Source organism: Aotus nancymaae, unplaced genomic scaffold (assembly GCF_030222135.1).
Source record: "Aotus nancymaae isolate 86718 unplaced genomic scaffold, 86718_ANA_hifiasm-v0.15.2.pri h1tg000016l, whole genome shotgun sequence".
Classification (NCBI taxonomy): domain Eukaryota; kingdom Metazoa; phylum Chordata; class Mammalia; order Primates; family Aotidae; genus Aotus; species Aotus nancymaae.
In genome coordinates this window covers 61,251,491-61,269,238 of record NW_026988428.1, presented here as the reverse complement: position 1 = coordinate 61,269,238, position 17,748 = coordinate 61,251,491, and the positions used below count along the sequence as shown (strand labels likewise).

The following is a 17,748-nucleotide window of genomic DNA, read 5'->3' as shown; positions in this document are numbered from 1 at the left end:
GGCATATGCCTGTAATCCCAGCTACTCTGGAGGCTGAGGCAGAAGAATAGCTTGAACCTGGGAAGCAGAGGTTGCAGTGAGTTGAGATTGAGCTATTGCCCTACAGCCTGGGCAACAAGAGCAAAATCCATCTCAAAAAAAAAAAAGTCAAGAACTACCCAAGTCGGGGTGGCTCACACCTGTAACCCCAGCACTGTGGTAGGCCAAGGTGGCTGGATCACCTGAGGTCAGGAGTCCGAGACCAGCCTGTCCAAAATGGTGAAACCCCATCTCTACTAAAAATTAGCCAGGCATGGTGGCACTCACCTGTAGTCCTAGCTACTAGGGAGGCTGAGGCAAGAGGATCGATTCAACCTGAGAAGTGGAAGTTTCGGTCAGCTAAGATCACACCACTGCACTCCAGCCTGAGTGAAAAAGCAAGACTCTGTTTCAAAGAAATAAAAAAAGAAAGTCAAGAGCATGGGGAGTATTAAAATCAAACATAACCAACAGTCTCCCATCAAAACAGCTCCATTTTTTTGCTATCATTATGTGTTAAGGTCTATCTGCTAAACACTGATATTTGTACTAATGTTTCAAGTGCACTATACAGCACATTAGTGCTTAGATTTAATATCCTTTGCTGTACACTAAACTTGAATATCATACTTTCATATTACAAAAAAATAATTTTCCCTAAGGCAATTACCATTAATATTGCTTTAAAATTATAAAATGTGAAGATTGTTTTTATAATTTCACTTTTTATAATTTCACAACATATGAACATTGCTGTCTTTAAACAAAATAATCTAATAAACCACCATCACAACAAAAGCCCTACAACATAATCAGTTTCAACTTATAAAAGCACTGACATTTATAAAAATTGTCAATTTATAAAACAGTGAATTCATAAAACTTTAATAGCAAATGATTTTTACTCAGAATAGTACTAAATTAACAATATCATAAAAACATAGGCCGGGTGTAGTGGCTCACACCTGAAATTCCAGCACTTTGGGAGGCCAAGCCAGGTGGATCACTTGAAGTCAGGAGTTCAAGACCACTCTGGCCAACATGGTGAAACCCTGTCTCTACTAAAAATATAATCCCCGCTACTTGGGAGGCTGAGGCAGAAGAATTGCTTGAAACCATGAGGCAGAGGTTGCAGTGAGCCAAGATCTCATGCCACTGCACTCCAGTTTGTGCAACAGAGCAAGATTCTGTCTCAAAAAATAAATAAATAAGTAAATAAAAACATAAGGAAGACGCATTTATTGTGTATTTATATACCCGGTATTATGTGAAGCACTGTAGCATGTTATCAAATCTTCGAGATAGATCTTCAGTTCTCACAACCACAAAAGAGCATACTAAGGCTCAGACAGGATAAGAGACTTGGCCAAGCTGACCTCATGATCTGCCCGCCTTGGCCTCCCAAAGTGCTGGGATTACAGGCATGAGCCACCATGCCCGACCTAATACCGAATTTAACAAAGCAGATAAAGAGAAACAATTAGTTAAAAAGAAAAACAATATTAATTACATCCCCAAGATCCAGGGCTTTGCAATAAATATGTAAATAAATCCCCAATATCCATGCTGAAAGTTTAAAAGAAATGCTAACCGATAATTTAAGAGATACAACTTTTCCTTAGCTTTGCAATAATCTAGAAACAAAGAATGTTGCTAATATTTAGACAGACACTACAAGATGAACAGTGACTCCACTGTGTAAACACTCATAAACAAAGTATTACAGGACTTTTCCAGTTTAGACATACCTTATTTTCTTTCAGATAATTCTTCAATGTGTTTACATAGATCAGTGATACAATCATTCCATTTCTCTGAAAACTGAGCAAAGGTTGATTGTCAATAATATGTCCCTATATCAGAGCAACATTAACATATGCTGACTTTTATTTCCTGTATTTTACATCTCAACAGTCCATATCATTTTACTGCTTTTGAAAAAATTTTTCCCTTTTTTGGTGGTTCTTATAATTAGTTTAATTGGACACTATAAGAGAAGTTTTAAAGTCTAGTACCTCTTTTTATCCTTTTAATTTCTGAGAAGGAGGAGGGCAGAAAAGATCAATCAAATTAAATAAGACAACAAGGAGGCCACAATGAGAATGTCTCCAAGGGTCTTTTAGCAAACTTCCTAAAATGTGTGCTGTGTGGAAATAAGACTTTACAGCAGCCAGCGAGGTGATGCAGGCCTGTAATCCTAGCACTTAGGGAGCAGAGTTAAGTGGATCGCTTTGAGCTGAGGGCAACATAGCAGAAACTTCTGTCCCCTCCCCCACCTCCCACTTCCCCCTCCATTTCCCCATCTCCTCCAAAAATACAAAACTTAGCCAGACATGGTGGCAGGCACCTGTAGTCCCAGCTACTCAAGAGGTTGAGGTAGAAGAATCACTTGAACCCAGGAGACAAATGTTGCAGGGAACGGAGACCGCAGCCAGCCTGTGCAAAAGAGCAAGACTCCATCTCAAAAAAGGAAAAAACAAGTTTAAGAGGAACCCCAAAGCAAAAATCCCAACCCTTTTTCTCCCAATCACTGAAACACCAGGAAGGTGTAATAGTTTTGCAGCATACCTGTAATTGGCTGACAGTGACCCCCCAAGATGCTCATAACCTAATCCCAGAAACTGGTGAACATGACCTCATATGGTAAAAGGGACTTTGCAGATATAATGAAGTTAAGGATTTTTGGCAAGGAAGATTATTCCGGCTTGTCACAGTGGGGTTGATGTACTCACCTAGATCCTTATCAGAGCAGAGCAGGTGATGGAGAGTGATGGGAAGTGTAGTGATGGAAGCAGGAACCTCGAGTCATTCAAGAAGGGCAGCACAGCTGAGGAGTGCAGGATGCCTCCAGGGCCAGGAAACTCATTCTCCTACAGAGCCTCAGAAGGTACCTGCCCTGCTCCCACCTTGAGTCAGTGGGACTGACTTTAGAATTCTGGCCTTCAGAACTGTAAGGGAATACAACTGTGTTGCTTTTTTTTTTTTGAGACAGAGTTCCACTCTTTTTACCCAGGCTGGAATGCGATGGCACGATCTCAGCTCACTGCAGCCTCTTCCTTCCAGGTTGAAGCAATTCTCCTGCCTCAGCCTCCTGAGTAGCTGGGATTACAGGCATGCACTACCACACCCAGCTATTTTTGTATTTTTAGTAGAGATGGAGTTTCTCCATGTTGGTCAGGCTGGTCTCGAACTCCCAACCTCAGGTGATTCACCCACCTCACCCTCCCAAAGTGCTGGATTATAGGCATGAGCCACCACGCCCAGCTACGTCTATGTTGTTTTAAGCCCTAATTGTGTGGTAATTTGTTGTAGCAGAAACAGGAAACTAGTATCGTAGTGAAGCCTCAAAACCCACCTGAAGGGGCTGGGTGCAGTGGTTCATGCCTGTAATCCCAGCATTTTGGGAGGTCAAAGTGGGTAGATCACTTGAGGTCAGAAGTTCGAGACCAGCCTGGTCAACATGGTGAAACCCCGTCTCTGCAAAAAAACTAGCTGGTGTGGTGGCACATGCCTGTAATCTCAGCTACTTAGGAGGCTAAGACATGGGAATTGTTTGAACCTGAAGAGGGGGAGGCGGAGGTTGTAGTGAGCCAAAATTGTGCCACTGCACTCCAGCCTGGGTGAGAGAGCGAGACTCCATCTCAAAACAAACAAACAACCCCACCTGAAGAAAGTTTCCAGTTCTGTCAGCAGTCCCCCACCCAACCCCCAGAAGTAGACATTTCTTCTTCAGGGTTTTTTTTTTTTTTTTTTTTGAGATGGAGTCTCACTCTGTTGCCCAAGCTAGAGTGCAGTGGCATGATCTTGGCTCCCTGCAACCTCTGCCTGCCTGGATCAAGCCATTCTCCTGTCTCAGCCTCCTGAGTAGCTGGGATTAGAGGCAAGTGCCACCACACCTGGCTAATTTTTGTGTTTTTAGTAGAGACACGGTTTTGCCATGTTGCCCAGGCTCTACTCAAACTCCTGGCCTCAAGTGATCTACCTGTCTCAGCTTCCCAAAGTGCTGGGATTACAGGTGTGAACCATGGCACTCAGCACTCACCAAGGCCTTTGATAGCATGCTTTTCCAGGTGATCAGTCCTTGTCTGGGCTGGCTCTGCCACACTCTCCACCACACCAAGGTGGAAGGAATCCTTAGCTACTTTTCAGAAGAGGAGAGTGTGTACTTTAATCCCAGCTCGGTATGGCTCAGGTCTGCATTTAACTCATGGAACCTGGCTGCTCCCCAGGCCCTGGAGAAAAAAAGGGTCTCTCTGTGGGTATGATACAGGATGAGCCAAGATCATGCCACTGCACTCCAGCCTGGGCTGCAACAGCGAGACTCCATCTCAAAAAAACAAAAACAAAACAAAACAAAAAAAACAGACTCCATCTAAAAGAAAAACAAAGACAAAACAAAAACAAATGTGGCATGGCAAAGAAAATAATTACTGTGTTCAAGACAGTTTCACAGAAAATAAAAGACAATACAATAAGCTGTCTTTTTATATTAGTATAATTGTTATTCTTATTTTACAGTTAAAAAAATGAGCTCAGGGCAAGTGTGGTGGCTCACACCTGTAATCACAGCATTTTGGGAGGCTAAGGCAGGTGGATCATGAGGTTAAGAGATCGAGACGATCCTTGCTAAAATGGTGAAACCCCATCTCTACTAAAAATACAAAAATTAGCTGGATGTGGTGGCACGTGCCTGTAGTCCAAACTACTCAGGAGGCTGAGGCAGGAGAATTGCTTGAACCCGAGAGGTGGAGGTTGCAGTGATCCAAGATGACGCCACTGCAAAAGAGCAAGACCCCGTCTCTAAAAAATAAAAAATAAGTAAAAGAGAAACAGGCTCAGAGAATGTTATTCGATTGGACCATGTTGCATCTCTGGACAGTGAAGCTGAGATCAGACTTCATGTGTAACTCCCCTAGCCTACCAGGGTGCCTCTCATAAAGGGAAGACATAAAAATTTGGCCTAATGTACAAAGATGCTGGAACAGTCAATTCTACATACAGTACTTCCATGTTCATCAAGGGAAACCTTAAGGGAAGGTGAAATGCTTCTAGAAGGACCTGGATACCAGTGCCCTTCCTTGTTGCCTTTGTGCTCTTCCTCCAAGGGTAACAGTGACCTGAAATTACTGACTGCTCCAATCAATGGGAGAAAATTGTACCAAGGTCACCAACATCAGCCAAATTCACTTGAGGACCTATCGGTGTGCTTTGACAGACAAAACTGCTTTTGTAAAGAACACTGTATTTCAGAAAAACAGAATCACATTAACAACTAATAACACTGTAAAATGCTGATGTGTTGAATGCTACTTTAGAAAAATATGCTCAAATGTAGGAAAAAATTCTGATAGAAAACTACATATCAATTATCTAGCTAGCTATCTAGAGACATGGTCTCATTCTTTGCTCAGGATGGAGAGCAGTGGGATGATCCTAACTCACTGCAGACCTGCTCCTGGCCTCAGGTGATCCCCCTGCCTCAGCATCCTAAGTGGCTGGGGCCACAGGTGGACACAGTTACACCTGTCTGTTTTTTACTACATTGCCCAGGCTGGTCTCAAACTCTGGAGTCTCGCTCTGTCACCCAGGCTAGGGTTCAGTGATGTGATCTCGACTAACTGCAACCTCTGCCTCCTGGGTTCAAACAATTCTCCCAGCTTAGCCTCCTGAGTAGCTGGGACTACAGGCAGGTGCCACCACATGCGGCTAATTTTTGTAAAAACTGGGTTTCATCATGTTGGCTACACTGATCTCAAACTCCTGACCTCAGGTGATCCACCTGCCTTAGCCTTCCAAAGTGCTGGAATTACAGGTGTGAGCCACCAAGCCGAGCCACGGACTTTGTAATTAAATAGCCTAACCCAAGTGGGGCGCCGTGGCTCACACCTTGAATCCCAACAACTCTGAAGGCCAAAGTGAGAAGATGGCTTGTACTCAGGAGTTCGAGACCGGCCTGGGCAACATGGGGGCATGACTCCCCCCGATCTCTACAAAAAAATACAAAATATTAGGTCAGGCATGCACGTGCCTGGCTAATTTTTGTATCTTTTGTAGAGATGGGGTTTTGTCATGTTGCTCAGACAGGTCTCACACTCCTGATTCCAAGCCATCCTCCTGCCTCGGCCTCCCAAAGTGCTGGGATTACAGGGCCCAGGCAGCCTCAATTTTTCTTTAAGCAGTCCCCCAATGTCGCACGCTTGAACAGTATTTTTTTAGTTTTTAAGACAGGGTTTACCTCAATCTCACAGGCTGGAGTGCTGTGGTAGGATCACAGCTCATTGCAGCCTTGAACCTTGGGGTTCAAGTAGCTGGGAGGCTGAGGTGGGACTACAGAAATGGGGTCACACCACTTTGCCAGGCTGCCCTTGAACTCCTGGCCTGAAGGAAACTTCCCACCTCCCCAGTGTCTGGACACACTTTTTCTATTTTTGACCCACATAAACACTATGCTGGGTCAGAGTTTGTTACCTACCCTTCTCCAGCCAGCAGCACACAGGACGCAGCAGGAGGTGGAGGCTACGAGGCTCCGCTCTGCGGAGAAGACAACCCAGCTCCTAGACGACACACCTCCGCGTGAAGTCGCCAACGGTCCGCCCCTGTGACCTCGCGGCTCCCGGCAAGGGAGGGGGTGTGTCCGAGCGCCCCGCGAGGGAGGGGGTGTGCGTCCAAGATCCCCGCGAGGGAGGGGGTGTGTCCGAGCTCCCTGCGAGGGAGTGGGTGCGTCCGAGGGGGTGCGTCCTCATCTCTACCCAAAAAAAAAAAAAAAACTACACAACAAAATTAGGCATGGTTGTGCATGACTATAGTCCCAGCTACTTGGGAGGCTGAGGTGGGAGGATTACTTGAGCCTGGAAGTTGAGGCTGCAATGAGCCAAGATGATGCCACTGCACTTCAGCCTGGGTGACAGGGGGAGATCCCCATATCTTTAAAAAAAAATGGCCGGGTGGGTGGCTCACACCTGTAATCCCAGCACTTTGGGAGGCCAAGATGGGTGGATCACTTGAGGTCAGGAGTTCAAGATCAACCTGGCCAACATGGTAAAACCCCGTCTCTACTAAAAATACCACAAAAAATTAGCTGGGCTTGGTGGCAGGCACTTGTAATCCTAGCCTCTCAAGAGGCTGAGGCAGGAGAATTGTTTGAACCCGGGAGGCGGAGGTTGCAGTGAGAGGAGATCCTGCCATTACACTCCAGGCTGGGCAACAGAGTGAGACTCTGTCTCAAAAATAAAAATAAAAATAGGCAGGGTGTGGTGGCTCACCCTTGTAATCCCAGCACTTTGGCAGGCTGAGGTGGGTGGATCACAAGGTCAGAAGATCGAGACCATCCTGGCTAACATGGTGAAACCCCATCTCTACTCAAAATACAAAAATTAGCCAGGTATGGTGGCATGTGCCTGTAGTCTCAGCTACTTGGGAGGCTTAGGCAGGAGAATACCCTGAACCCAGGAGGTAAAGGTTGCAGTGAGCTGAGATTGCACCACTGCACTCCAGCTTGGGCGACAGAGCGAGACTCTGTCTCAAAAAAAATAAAAAAGGGAACCAGTTGTATACTCAGGTGTGTACTGCATGTTACTATTTAGGTTAGGTTAAAGCTTACAGCTGTGGCATGTGTCTGTGGACATGTGGTAAAAATTTAAAGATGTGTCAGGGATGAGGGTGTAGGGGCAGATAGAATTATTTGCAATATTTTCTTTCTTATAAAAAGAGCATTCTGGAGCAAACATGGGAAAATGCAAACATTTACTTATTTGTAGTCTTCAGTGACATTTATTTTTTGGTTTGATCTTTTCATTTTTATTTTTTTTAAAGCAGGGTCTCACTCTGTCACCCAGCCTCAAATGCAGTGGTGTAACCTCGGCTCACTGCAACCTCCACCTCCTGGGCTCAAGTGATCCTCCCACCTCAGCTTCCCAAGTAGCTGGGACCACAGGCACACACTACCACACCCAGCTAATTTTTCTATTTTTTGTAGAGAAGGGGTTTCACCATGTTGGCCAGGCTAGTCTCAAACTCCTGGGCTCAAGTGGTCCTCCCACCTTGGCCTCTCAAAGTGCTGGGATTACAGGCATGAGTCACCACACCTGGCCTTCACAATTAAAAATTAAATAAACTTGTGTAAATGAACTTCCCATTTCAGATGATATATTAGATTTTGAGAAGTAGAATTTATGGGGATGAGGTCCTGAGATTTTTGTTTTTATGAGGCAACGTCTCACTCTTGCCCGGGCTGGAGTGCAGTGGTGTGATCATAGCTCACTGCAGCCTCCAGCTCCTGGGTTCAAGTGATCCTCCTGTCTCAGCTTCCCAAGTAGCTGGGACTACAGGCATGCTACCACACCTGGCTAATTTGTAATATATTTTGTAGAGGCAGGGTCTTGCTATTTTACCCAGGCTGGTCCCAAATTCCTGGCCCCAAGCAATTCTCCTGCTTTGGCCTCTCAAAGTGCTTGGATGAGGTGTGAGCCACCGTGCCCAGCCCCAGATCCTGAGACTTAAGGCTTCATTGGGTCTTTCCAGGTCATGATGGCCCAGGCCCCAGGAGACAGTCCGAGGCCAAGTGCTCCTGACATGGAGGACTTCGGCCTGGTGAAGTCACCTCACCCACCAGCCCATGTTGCTGTGAAGAGGAAGCGAGTCCTTTGGGAGAGCCAAGAGGAATCCCAGGACCTCACACCAACTGTGCCCTGGCAGGAGATCTTGGGGCAGCCTCCCGCCCTGGGAACCACCCAGGTAAGGCGCACGGCTATGACACAATCTGTCTCTGAGGGCTCTGCTGCACAGCCCAGGGAGCCCGAGACATGTCCTGACCCCTAGGGAGGCTGCTTTTGAGAAAGTTGCTGCAGGCATTTGTGTCTCACCACTTGCACGTTGGCTGTGCTCACGTCTGTCCCAGGAAGAGTGGCTTGTCTGGCTCCAGTTCCACAAGAAGAAGTGGCAGCTGCAGGCCCGGCAGCACCTTGCCCACAGGAAGAGGCAACGTCTGGAGTCAGCAGAGGGTGTCCTGAGGCCTGGGGCCATCCAAGGTGGGCCTGCCACTGGGCTGGGGAGCTTCTTGCGAAGAACTGCCCGTAGCATCCTGGACCTTTCATGGCAGATTGTGCAGGTGTAGACCTTGATTCAAGGGGGAGGACAGTGGTTCTGCTGAACCCCAGGGATGGGGTGTCCAGCTGGGCCCTGGGGTCCTGGATGGGAGAGTTAGAGCAGGCCTGGAGTTTCCTGCCCATCGTAGGGAGGCCTAAGGCCCTGTGCTGGGGCCTGGAAGCTACCTGGGAAGTGGCCCTGTCTGTGTGTTCCGGTGTGTCCTGTGATGTGCTGTCTGTCCGCCTGGCCTTTCAGATCAGCGAGACCAGCCAACCCGGCCTGTTCAGGCTGTTGGCACTCATTGGCAGTGACTTGCACTGCATCAGGCTGAGCATCCCCCGTGTGTTCTACGTGAACCAGTGAGTTGCCAAAGCAGAAGAGGGTGCCTCGTATCGCAAGGTAGGGAGGCAGCTGGTGCTGACCTCTGCAGTCATCTGCCTGGGCAGCTTCTGAGGTGGTGTTCCATGATCTAGTGTGGCCTTGTGCCTCCATCTCCTCAGTACTTCATTGGGATGTTGTAGGAGTTCCTCAAAACAACGTGTGTGAGCACTGAGCGCAGAGCCTGGGGCAGGGCGAGTGCTGGGGATGGAGCTGCTGGGGTCCTTGTCATGAACACCTTGTCTGCCTGCAAGGTCCATGAATGGCATTGATTAGAGGTCGTGAACTCTGTCCCCACAGGCTCATTGATTAACAGCTTTATTGGGATGTAAAGTTACATGCTATCCAACTCATCCATGTAAAGTGCACAATTCAATGGTTTTTAATGGCATGACTATTGCCAGTCAATTTTGACATTTTCTTTTTTTTTTTTTAATTTTACTGTAATTCCCCGGATCCATGTGCAGAACATGCAGGCTTGTTACATAGGTAAACATGTGTCGTGGTGGTTTGCTATTGACCCTGTCACCTAGGTATTAGGCCCTACGTACATTAGCTATTTGTCCTGATGCTCTCCCTCCCCTCTCCCCCCATTTTGACATGTTTATCAACCCAAAAAGAAACCTTGCATCACTTAGCCGCCACCATCCTTCTACAATCCTCAGTAGCCATTGATCCACTTCCTGTCACCATGGGTTTGCCTGTTTAGGCATTAGATATAATTGGAACCCTATGGTAGATAGTTCCTTGTGCTGGCTCCTTCCACATGCAGAAAGTCTTCCAGGGTTTTCGTGTTGCCATGAGTGCTCCGAGGCTCTTAGGTGGCATCTTGGCCTGAACCCCACGTTGTTAGTAGATCAGCTCTACTAAAAATACAAAAAATTAGCCAGGCATGGTGGCAGGTGCCTGTAGTCCCAGCTACTCAGGAGGCTGAGGCAGGAGAATCACTTGAACCCAGGAGGCAGAAGTTGTAGTGAGCTGAGATCGTGCAACTACACTTCAGCCCAGGTGACAGTATGCGACTCTGTCTCAAAAAAAAAAAAAAAAATCGTTGCAGTATCTTCACTCTTTTTTTCAGTGTATTTCAAAATCCAGCATATATTTTACACGTAGGCACATCCCTGTTCAGATTTGTCACCTTTCAGGCGCTCAGCAGCCCCGTGTGGCTAGTGCTGCTCTAGAACTGAGCCTGGCACGTGGCAGGTATATAAAACGTTCACTGTTGCTGTCCTGGTCAAGGCTGGTCCCTCATGGGCCTCCACTGCCCGACCTGGGAAGGTACACCTAGGCCTTTTTGCCACTGAAGAGAAAGGCAGGGGCTGGCAAGTCCCAGGCCAGGGCGTGCTGAGGAGTCTTGACCTCAGAGCCAAAAGGGCCTGAATTTGAATCCCAGCTGTCTACCTAGGGCCCCTTGTGTATAAAATGGGCTAGTCCTCTGAAATCCCAAAACCAGGAATAATTAAATGGGTAGCTCTGGCCAGGCACCATAGCCCACACCTGTAATCCCAGAACTTTGTGAGGCCGAGGTGGGCGGATCACTTGAGGTCAGAAGTTCAAGACCAACCTGGCCAATATGGTGAAACCCCATCTCTACTAAAAATACAAAAATTAGCCAGGCTTGTAGGTGCACACCTGTAATCCCAGCTGAGGTAGGGGAATCGCTGGAACCGGGGAGGTGGAGGTTACAGTGAGCTGAGATCACACCACTGCACTTAGCCTGGGGTGGCAAAGCAAGACTCTGTCTCAAAAAAAAAGGCAAGTAGCTCTGGGCCAGTTAGCATCAGCGGGATGCTTGTCAAAACCCAGCTGCCTGGGAATTTGAGTTTTTTAGCAAATGGCCTCTGATGACTCTCATGCCTGGCCAGGTGGCCCTGTGTCAGGAGCCTGGCAGGTAAAAGAGGCCTCACTGGGCTCACCCTGCAGAGGAAGCCACCATTTCTTACCTCTCCGCCCTTAGGTCTCGGAGGCCACATTGCAGGAGATGCTGCCGGAGGTCCTCAGCACTGACTTGGATGCGATGCTCAGCTGTCCTGAACAGCTGGGGCTCTTCCTCCTGGCCCAGCAGAAGGTGCCCTCTAGGCTCAAGAAGCTGGTGGGATCCGTCAACCTATTTTCGGATGAGAATGTTCCCAGGTGTGAGGGAGGTGGGCGAATTTGCCCTCCCTGGGGCCGTGGGACTGCATCTGGACAAGCCCAGATTGGCCATGTGGCCTGGGGGTGCCCTGGCTGCTCTTGGCACCCTGGCCCTTGCCGGTGAGGCAAGTGTTGCCTGAGTCTCCTGTCCCCCACAGGCTGGTGAACGTGCTGAAGATGGCAGCCTCCTCCGTGAAGAAGGAGCGTAAGCTGCCTGCTGTCACTCTGGAGCTGCTCTGCCTGGCACTCAAGGGAGACAAGTTTCTGTGGTTCTGGAAGGGGGTGGGGGAACAGGGGCTGCTGAAGCTGCAGTTCTGGCCAGCCAGGTGCGTGCGGCACGTGACCTCTCTCGGCCCCCTTCCCTGTCTGTGAAATGGGGCTGGGCCACCAGTCCTGAGGTCCCTGCAGGGGGGCCAAAGGCTCTGACCATGCTCTGTCCCACACCCCCTCTTAGCTACCTGTGTTTCCGCCTGCTAGGCGCTGCCCTGCCCCTGCTGACCAAGGAGCAGCTGCAGCTGGTGATGCGGGGAGATGTGATCCGCCATTACGGGGAGCACACGTGCACGGCCAAGGTGGGCACTGCCCGTGCAGCCTGATGCTGCCGGAAAGGCTAGGCAGGGGCTCTCCTGGCCAAGAAAGGGAGAGGGCACCTCAAGGGCCTGGCCAGAGACCTGGGCATCTCCGCTGTCTGGGTAGTGAGCTGCCTGAACCCCTTCCCCTCTGACAGATTGTTTTGAGTTGGAGTTTTCTCTTGTCGCCCAGGCTGGAGGGCAATGATGCAGTCTCTGCTCACTGAAACCTCTGCCTCCTGGGTTCAAGCAATTATCGTGCCTCAGCCTTCTGAGTAGCTGGGATTACAGGTGCCCACCTCCATGCCCAGCTAATTTTTGTATTTTCAGTAGAGACAGGGTTTTGCCATGTTGGCCAGGCTGATCTCAAACTCCTGACTTCAGGTGATCCACTCGACACAGCCTCCCAAAGCGCCAGGATTACAGATGGGAGCCACTGCGCCCAGCTTCCCTCTGACAGTTTTGAAAAGGAGTGAGCCTCCTCTTGGGTGTGGGTAACCAGCGGGCTGTTCAGACCTCCTTCCACTCCTGCCCATGTTGCGGTGATAAGAACCGTCATCATGACTGTGTTTGAGCACCGATGGTTTTACTGTTCTCAGCAGCTCATTTTATCTTTGCAGCGTTTCTGAGAGCTGTCATTCTGGGTGAGGGGCAGACTTGAAGCATCAGGCAGTGGTTAAGAGCCTGGGTTAGACGGTGGCGTGCACCTGTAGTCCCAGTTACTCGGGAGGCTGAGGTGGGAGGATCACGGGAACCCAGGATTTCAAGGCTGCAGTGAGCCATGATTATGGCACTGCACTCCAGGGGCACAACTGGAGAAAATTAAAATGAAAAGAGCTTGGGCTATGAGGCCAGACATGGTCCCTCTGGGAGCCCTCTGACCCTGAGGAGTTTTATTCTAGGCATTTTTGTGTCTCACTTTACTCACCTACACAATGGCAGTAATGGCCAGATGCAAAAGGTTGCTAAAATGCTAAGCTGCCAGACAAAAACACGGAGCGCGGGTCCTGGAAGCGCATGAGAGGTGGTTGGGTTCGGTCCCAAAGATGACACGGCTAGGAATTGGCAACATAGGCCTTGAACCCGGGTCAGCCTAGTCTCTTAACTACCTCTCTGCCTGTGCATTGAGCCAGGAAAACAGGCCATCCCCACCCAGCAATGTGGCAAGAGGGGCCTTCTGGGGCCAGAGGCACCGAAGCTGGGGAAGTCGGACCCGGGGAGGCCTTGATGCCAGACAGAAGCACTGGGGTGACCAGGAATGGAGCAAGCTCAGGCTCAGCCCTGCTGTGTGCAAGGGGAGACCCTGGGCCTCGGTTTAACCCTAAAGGCCGCAAGCTCGTGGGCTCAGCACCGTGCCTAACTCTTACAGCTCCCAAACCAGTTCAAGTTCGCCCCGGAGATGGAGGAATACGTGGGCACCTTCCTAGAGGGATGCCGGGATGACCCTGAGCGGCAGTTGGCCGTGCTGATGGCCTTCTCCTCTGCCACCAACCACGGCCTCCCAGTGGTGCCTACCTTCTGGCGGGTCGTGCGGTTCCTGAACCCTCGGGCCCTGCAGGGCTACGTGGCCTGGCTGCAGGGCATGTTTCTCTAGCCAGACCTGGACTCCTTGATTGACTTCAGCACCAACAACCAGAAGAAAGCTCAGGATGCATCACTGCACGTGTGAGTGGACCGTGCGAAGGACCCTTCCTTCAGGAGTTAGCTTCCCTGACCTGCAGAGTGCAGTGACCCCGGCCCCCCCGTCCACAGTGTCCTGGCTCTAAACCATGAGCGGAGAGAGGGGAAGCACTGTAGCTCTCAAACACAAGGCCTCAGTTTCCTTGTGAGGTCCTGCACTGGCAATTGGGAGGGGAAGAGCTTGGTTTTCTGTCTCTGAGATCAGTTAAAGGAATGTCCTATTTTTTGCCAGTTTGTTCTTTTTTTTTTTTTTTTTTTTTTTTGGAGACAGTCTCACTCTGTGGCCTAAGCTGGAGTGCTGTGGCATGTAATCTCAGCTCACTGCAAATTCTGCCTCCCGGGTTCAAGCGATCAAGCGAGTCTCTGCCTCAGCCTCTCCAGTAGCTGGGACTACAGGCACCCACCACCATGCTCAGCTAATTTTTGTGTTTTGAGATGGAGTTTCGCTCTTGTTGCCCAGGCTGGAGTACAATAGCACGATCTCAGCTCACTGCAACCTCTGACTCCCGGGTTCAAGTGATTCTCCTGTCTCAGCCTCCCAAGTAGCTGAAATCATAGGCGTGTGCCACCATGCCCAGCTAATTTTTGTATTTTTAGTAGAGATGCAGTTTCTCCATGTTGATCAGGCTGGTTTTGAAGCCTCAACATCTGGTGATCCACCCACCTCAGCCTCCCAAAGTGCTGGGATTACAGGCATGAGCCACCGCACCCGGCCTTAATTTTTGTATTTTTTGTGGAGATGGGGTTTTATCATGTTGGCCAGGCTGGTCTCGAACTCCTGACCACAAGCGATCCACCTGCCTCGGCCTCCGAAAGCGCTGGGATTACAGGTGTGAGCTACTGGGCGCAGCCCGCTTTTGCCAGGTCTAAGTGGCTCACATGACCTCGCCCCTGCACCCCAGGTCTGAGCGAGCTGTGTTCCAGCTGTGGAAATGGATCATCCTTCAACTGGTGAGCTTTGTGGACAGCCTGCACCTGGAGATGGAGGAGACCTTGATGGAGCAGGTGGCCAGGGACAAGAGGTGCTGGAGCTTCCCGCAGGCAGGTGGTCAAGGAATTGAGCCCCTCGTCCTGATTTGTGTCCTCTGGAGCCAGAAGCCTTTGGGTTGAGTCATCAGTGGGGAGCATGCACAAGGGGACTTGGGAATTCCTCAGGAGCCTGTAGGGAAGGGGCCCAGGAGGCACCCCAGTTGCAGGCGCCTAAGAGGTTTGGGTGTGCTGTGCGTGCCCAGCAGGGAGCCTTTGCCCATGGGTGGCGTCGGGGAAGCCTGCCCTACACCTGCCTCATTTGTACCCGAGCAGAGCCGGGTGCTCACCTCACCCTCAGCGTGCCCGGTTGCAGGAGGGGGCTGCACTGGCCCCGTGTTTGCAGGAGTAGTGGCGTGACTCGGCCGTGACCACACAGACTCACGTCTCTTGGTTCCTTGAGAGGGGCACTGATTCTCTCTCCCCAGTTCGGGTTGAACTGTGTTCAGCTGGGGATCCAGCCCTTCCTGGCCCAGCCACCTCATGAGTTCCATTCCCATGAGGGCCCTGAGAACTGTACCCAGAGCAGAAGGGGACAGAAGGCCTCCCCTCCTCCTCCTGGCCTTGAACCCTGTGTGGTGCCACCAGGGGAGGGGAGCCCGTGGAAACAAATGGCCGTGAACAGCGCTGGCTGCTCTCCCGCCCTCCCCAGGTTTTGTTTGTTCCACTCGTTCTTCGTCACAAAGGAGCCCACATCCCAGATCCCGGAGACAAGGCAGCAGCTCTCCCTCCCTTTGGAAAGCCAGGCCCGAGAGGCCATCAGCAGCGCCTTCTTCAGGTGAGCCTGGGGCGGCTCAGGAGAGGTCCAAAGGTGGGAAGGCCTTGAGGACGCCTGCTCCCTGCAGTTCCCCTAGGCTGGGGACAACGGCCGAGGCCCAGGGAGTTGTATCAGGTCCTGGAGAGGTGGGAGACCGAGCCCTGGGGAGGGTGGAGGGAGGCGGCTGTATTCACTCATCGGTCTGGTGACCAAGCCCTGCCCCTCGCCCAGTCTGCTGCAGACCCTCAGCACGCAGTTCAAGCTGGCACCAGAGCAGACCCGAGGCAGGCAGCCCTGGACCTACCACCTGGTGCAGTTCGCAGACCTGCGGCTGAATCACAGCCACAGCATGACCCCCGTGACACCCCTCACTGCGCAGCACCACCAGGCCTGGGACCGGTGAGTGGGTGGGATTTCCAGGGGGTGGGCAGGACACTGTGGTCTGATGGCAGCCAGGGCCTGAGGATCCGCCTGGCTCCCCACAGGATGCTGCAGACTCTGAAGGAGCTGGAGGCCCCCTCCTCAGAGCCCAGGGCTGCCGCCTTCCAGCACCTTCTGCTGCTCATGGGCATCCACGTCTTCAAGGTACTGTGACCTGGGACAGAGGGGCCGTGAGCCTGGGGTCCTGCAGCTATGAAGGCTATGGGGGGGAACCAGGAAAGGCTTGGGGAGTTACGTTGGGAGGTTTCCCTAGCCAGCCTCGTCACGGGTGGAATTATCACCCAAGGAAACATCACTCTGGCCCCTTAGCAGGCACCAGCTGGTGTTCTGAGCTTTCTAGGCAGGCCTTCTTAATCCCCGAAACTTGAGGCAGACTCCGCTTCTCCATGTTTGACATGGGAAAACTGAGACTCAGAGGCAGAGTAGCTTGCACTGTACCCTCCGGCTGTGGGAACACCTTCTGGCCACGGGGTCTCCCTGTAAGTTCTTCCCATCGGGAAGCCCTGACCACATTCAACACTCAGTACCCTGATTCCTTTTTTGTTTGTCTGGTTTTTTTTTTTTTTTTTTGAGACAGAGTCTCACTCCGTCACCAGGCACCAGGCTGGAGTGCAGTGGCAGAACCTCAGCTCACTGCAACCTCCACCTCCCGGGTTCAAGCAATTCTCCTGCCTCAGCCTCCCCAGTAGCTGGGACTACAGGTGCGCACCACCACACCCAGCTAATTTTTTTGTATTTTTAGTAGAGACGGGGTTTCACCATGTTGGCCAGGATAGTCTCGATCTCTTGACCTCGTGATCCACCCGCCTAGGCCTCCCAAAGTGCTGGGATTACAGGTGTGAGCCACCATGCCTGGCCGTCTGTTTGTTTTTTGAGATGGAGTCTTGCTCTGTTGACTAGGCTGGAGTGCAGTGGCGTGATCTTGGCTCACTGCAAGCACCGCCTCTCAGGTTCAAGCGATTTTCCTCCCTCAGCCTCCCGAGTACCTGGGATTACAGGTGCCTGCCACCGCACCTGGCTAATTTTTGTATTTTCAGTAGCGACAGGGTTTCGCCATGTTGGCCAGGCTGGTTTTGGACTCCTGACCTCAGGTGATCTGCCCGCCTTGGCCTCCCAAAGTGCTGGGATTACAGGCGTGAGCCACTGCGTCTGCTCTTACCCTGATTCTTAGAGAGTTTTCTTCTCACAACATAGGAGGCTCTTATCGAGGCTGCTGATCTTATGTAGCCTGAGTAGATGGGTCTCTCACTTGCCAGTCTGGCCACTTGGCTGTGGTGGTTTTACTTGCCAGCTTTTGTTATTCTGAGTCCAGCCTGTGGATGAGCTGTGTGGGTAAAGTTTACCCATGATGGCCTTGCTGATGCCAGGACACACGTGGAGCCTGCAACCTTGGGGTCTCTGGTCTTGACTTGCACAGAGGAGGCTGCACTTTGCTGTGCCAACCCTCAGATGAAAGGTGCAGCTGTGGCCGGGTGCGGGGGCTCATACCTGTCATCCCAGCAGTTTGGGAGGCTGAGGCAGGTGAGTCGCCTGAGGTCAGAAGTTTGAGACCAGCCTGGCCAACATGCTGAAACCCTGTCTCTACTAAAAATACAAAAATTAGCCAGGCGTGGTGGCACGCACCTGTAGTCCCAGCTACTTGGGAGGCTGAGGCAGGAGAAT

The 17,748-nt window shown here is 50.8% G+C and overlaps 1 protein-coding gene across 1 annotated transcript in view; it reads left to right on the top strand.

The window, feature by feature from the left end:
* Nucleotides 1–11,314: 11,314 nt before the first annotated feature.
* Nucleotides 11,315–17,748, top strand: part of LOC135268117 (myb-binding protein 1A-like) — a 116,521-nt gene continuing 110,087 nt past the window's right edge. The window contains 9 exon segments of the mRNA XM_064376799.1: nt 11,315–11,371; nt 11,438–11,613; nt 11,772–11,939; nt 12,068–12,185; nt 13,552–13,847; nt 14,765–14,884; nt 15,541–15,666; nt 15,877–16,044; nt 16,131–16,230. Coding sequence (XP_064232869.1) covers nt 11,315–11,371; nt 11,438–11,613; nt 11,772–11,939; nt 12,068–12,185; nt 13,552–13,847; nt 14,765–14,884; nt 15,541–15,666; nt 15,877–16,044; nt 16,131–16,230 — 1,329 coding nt within the window.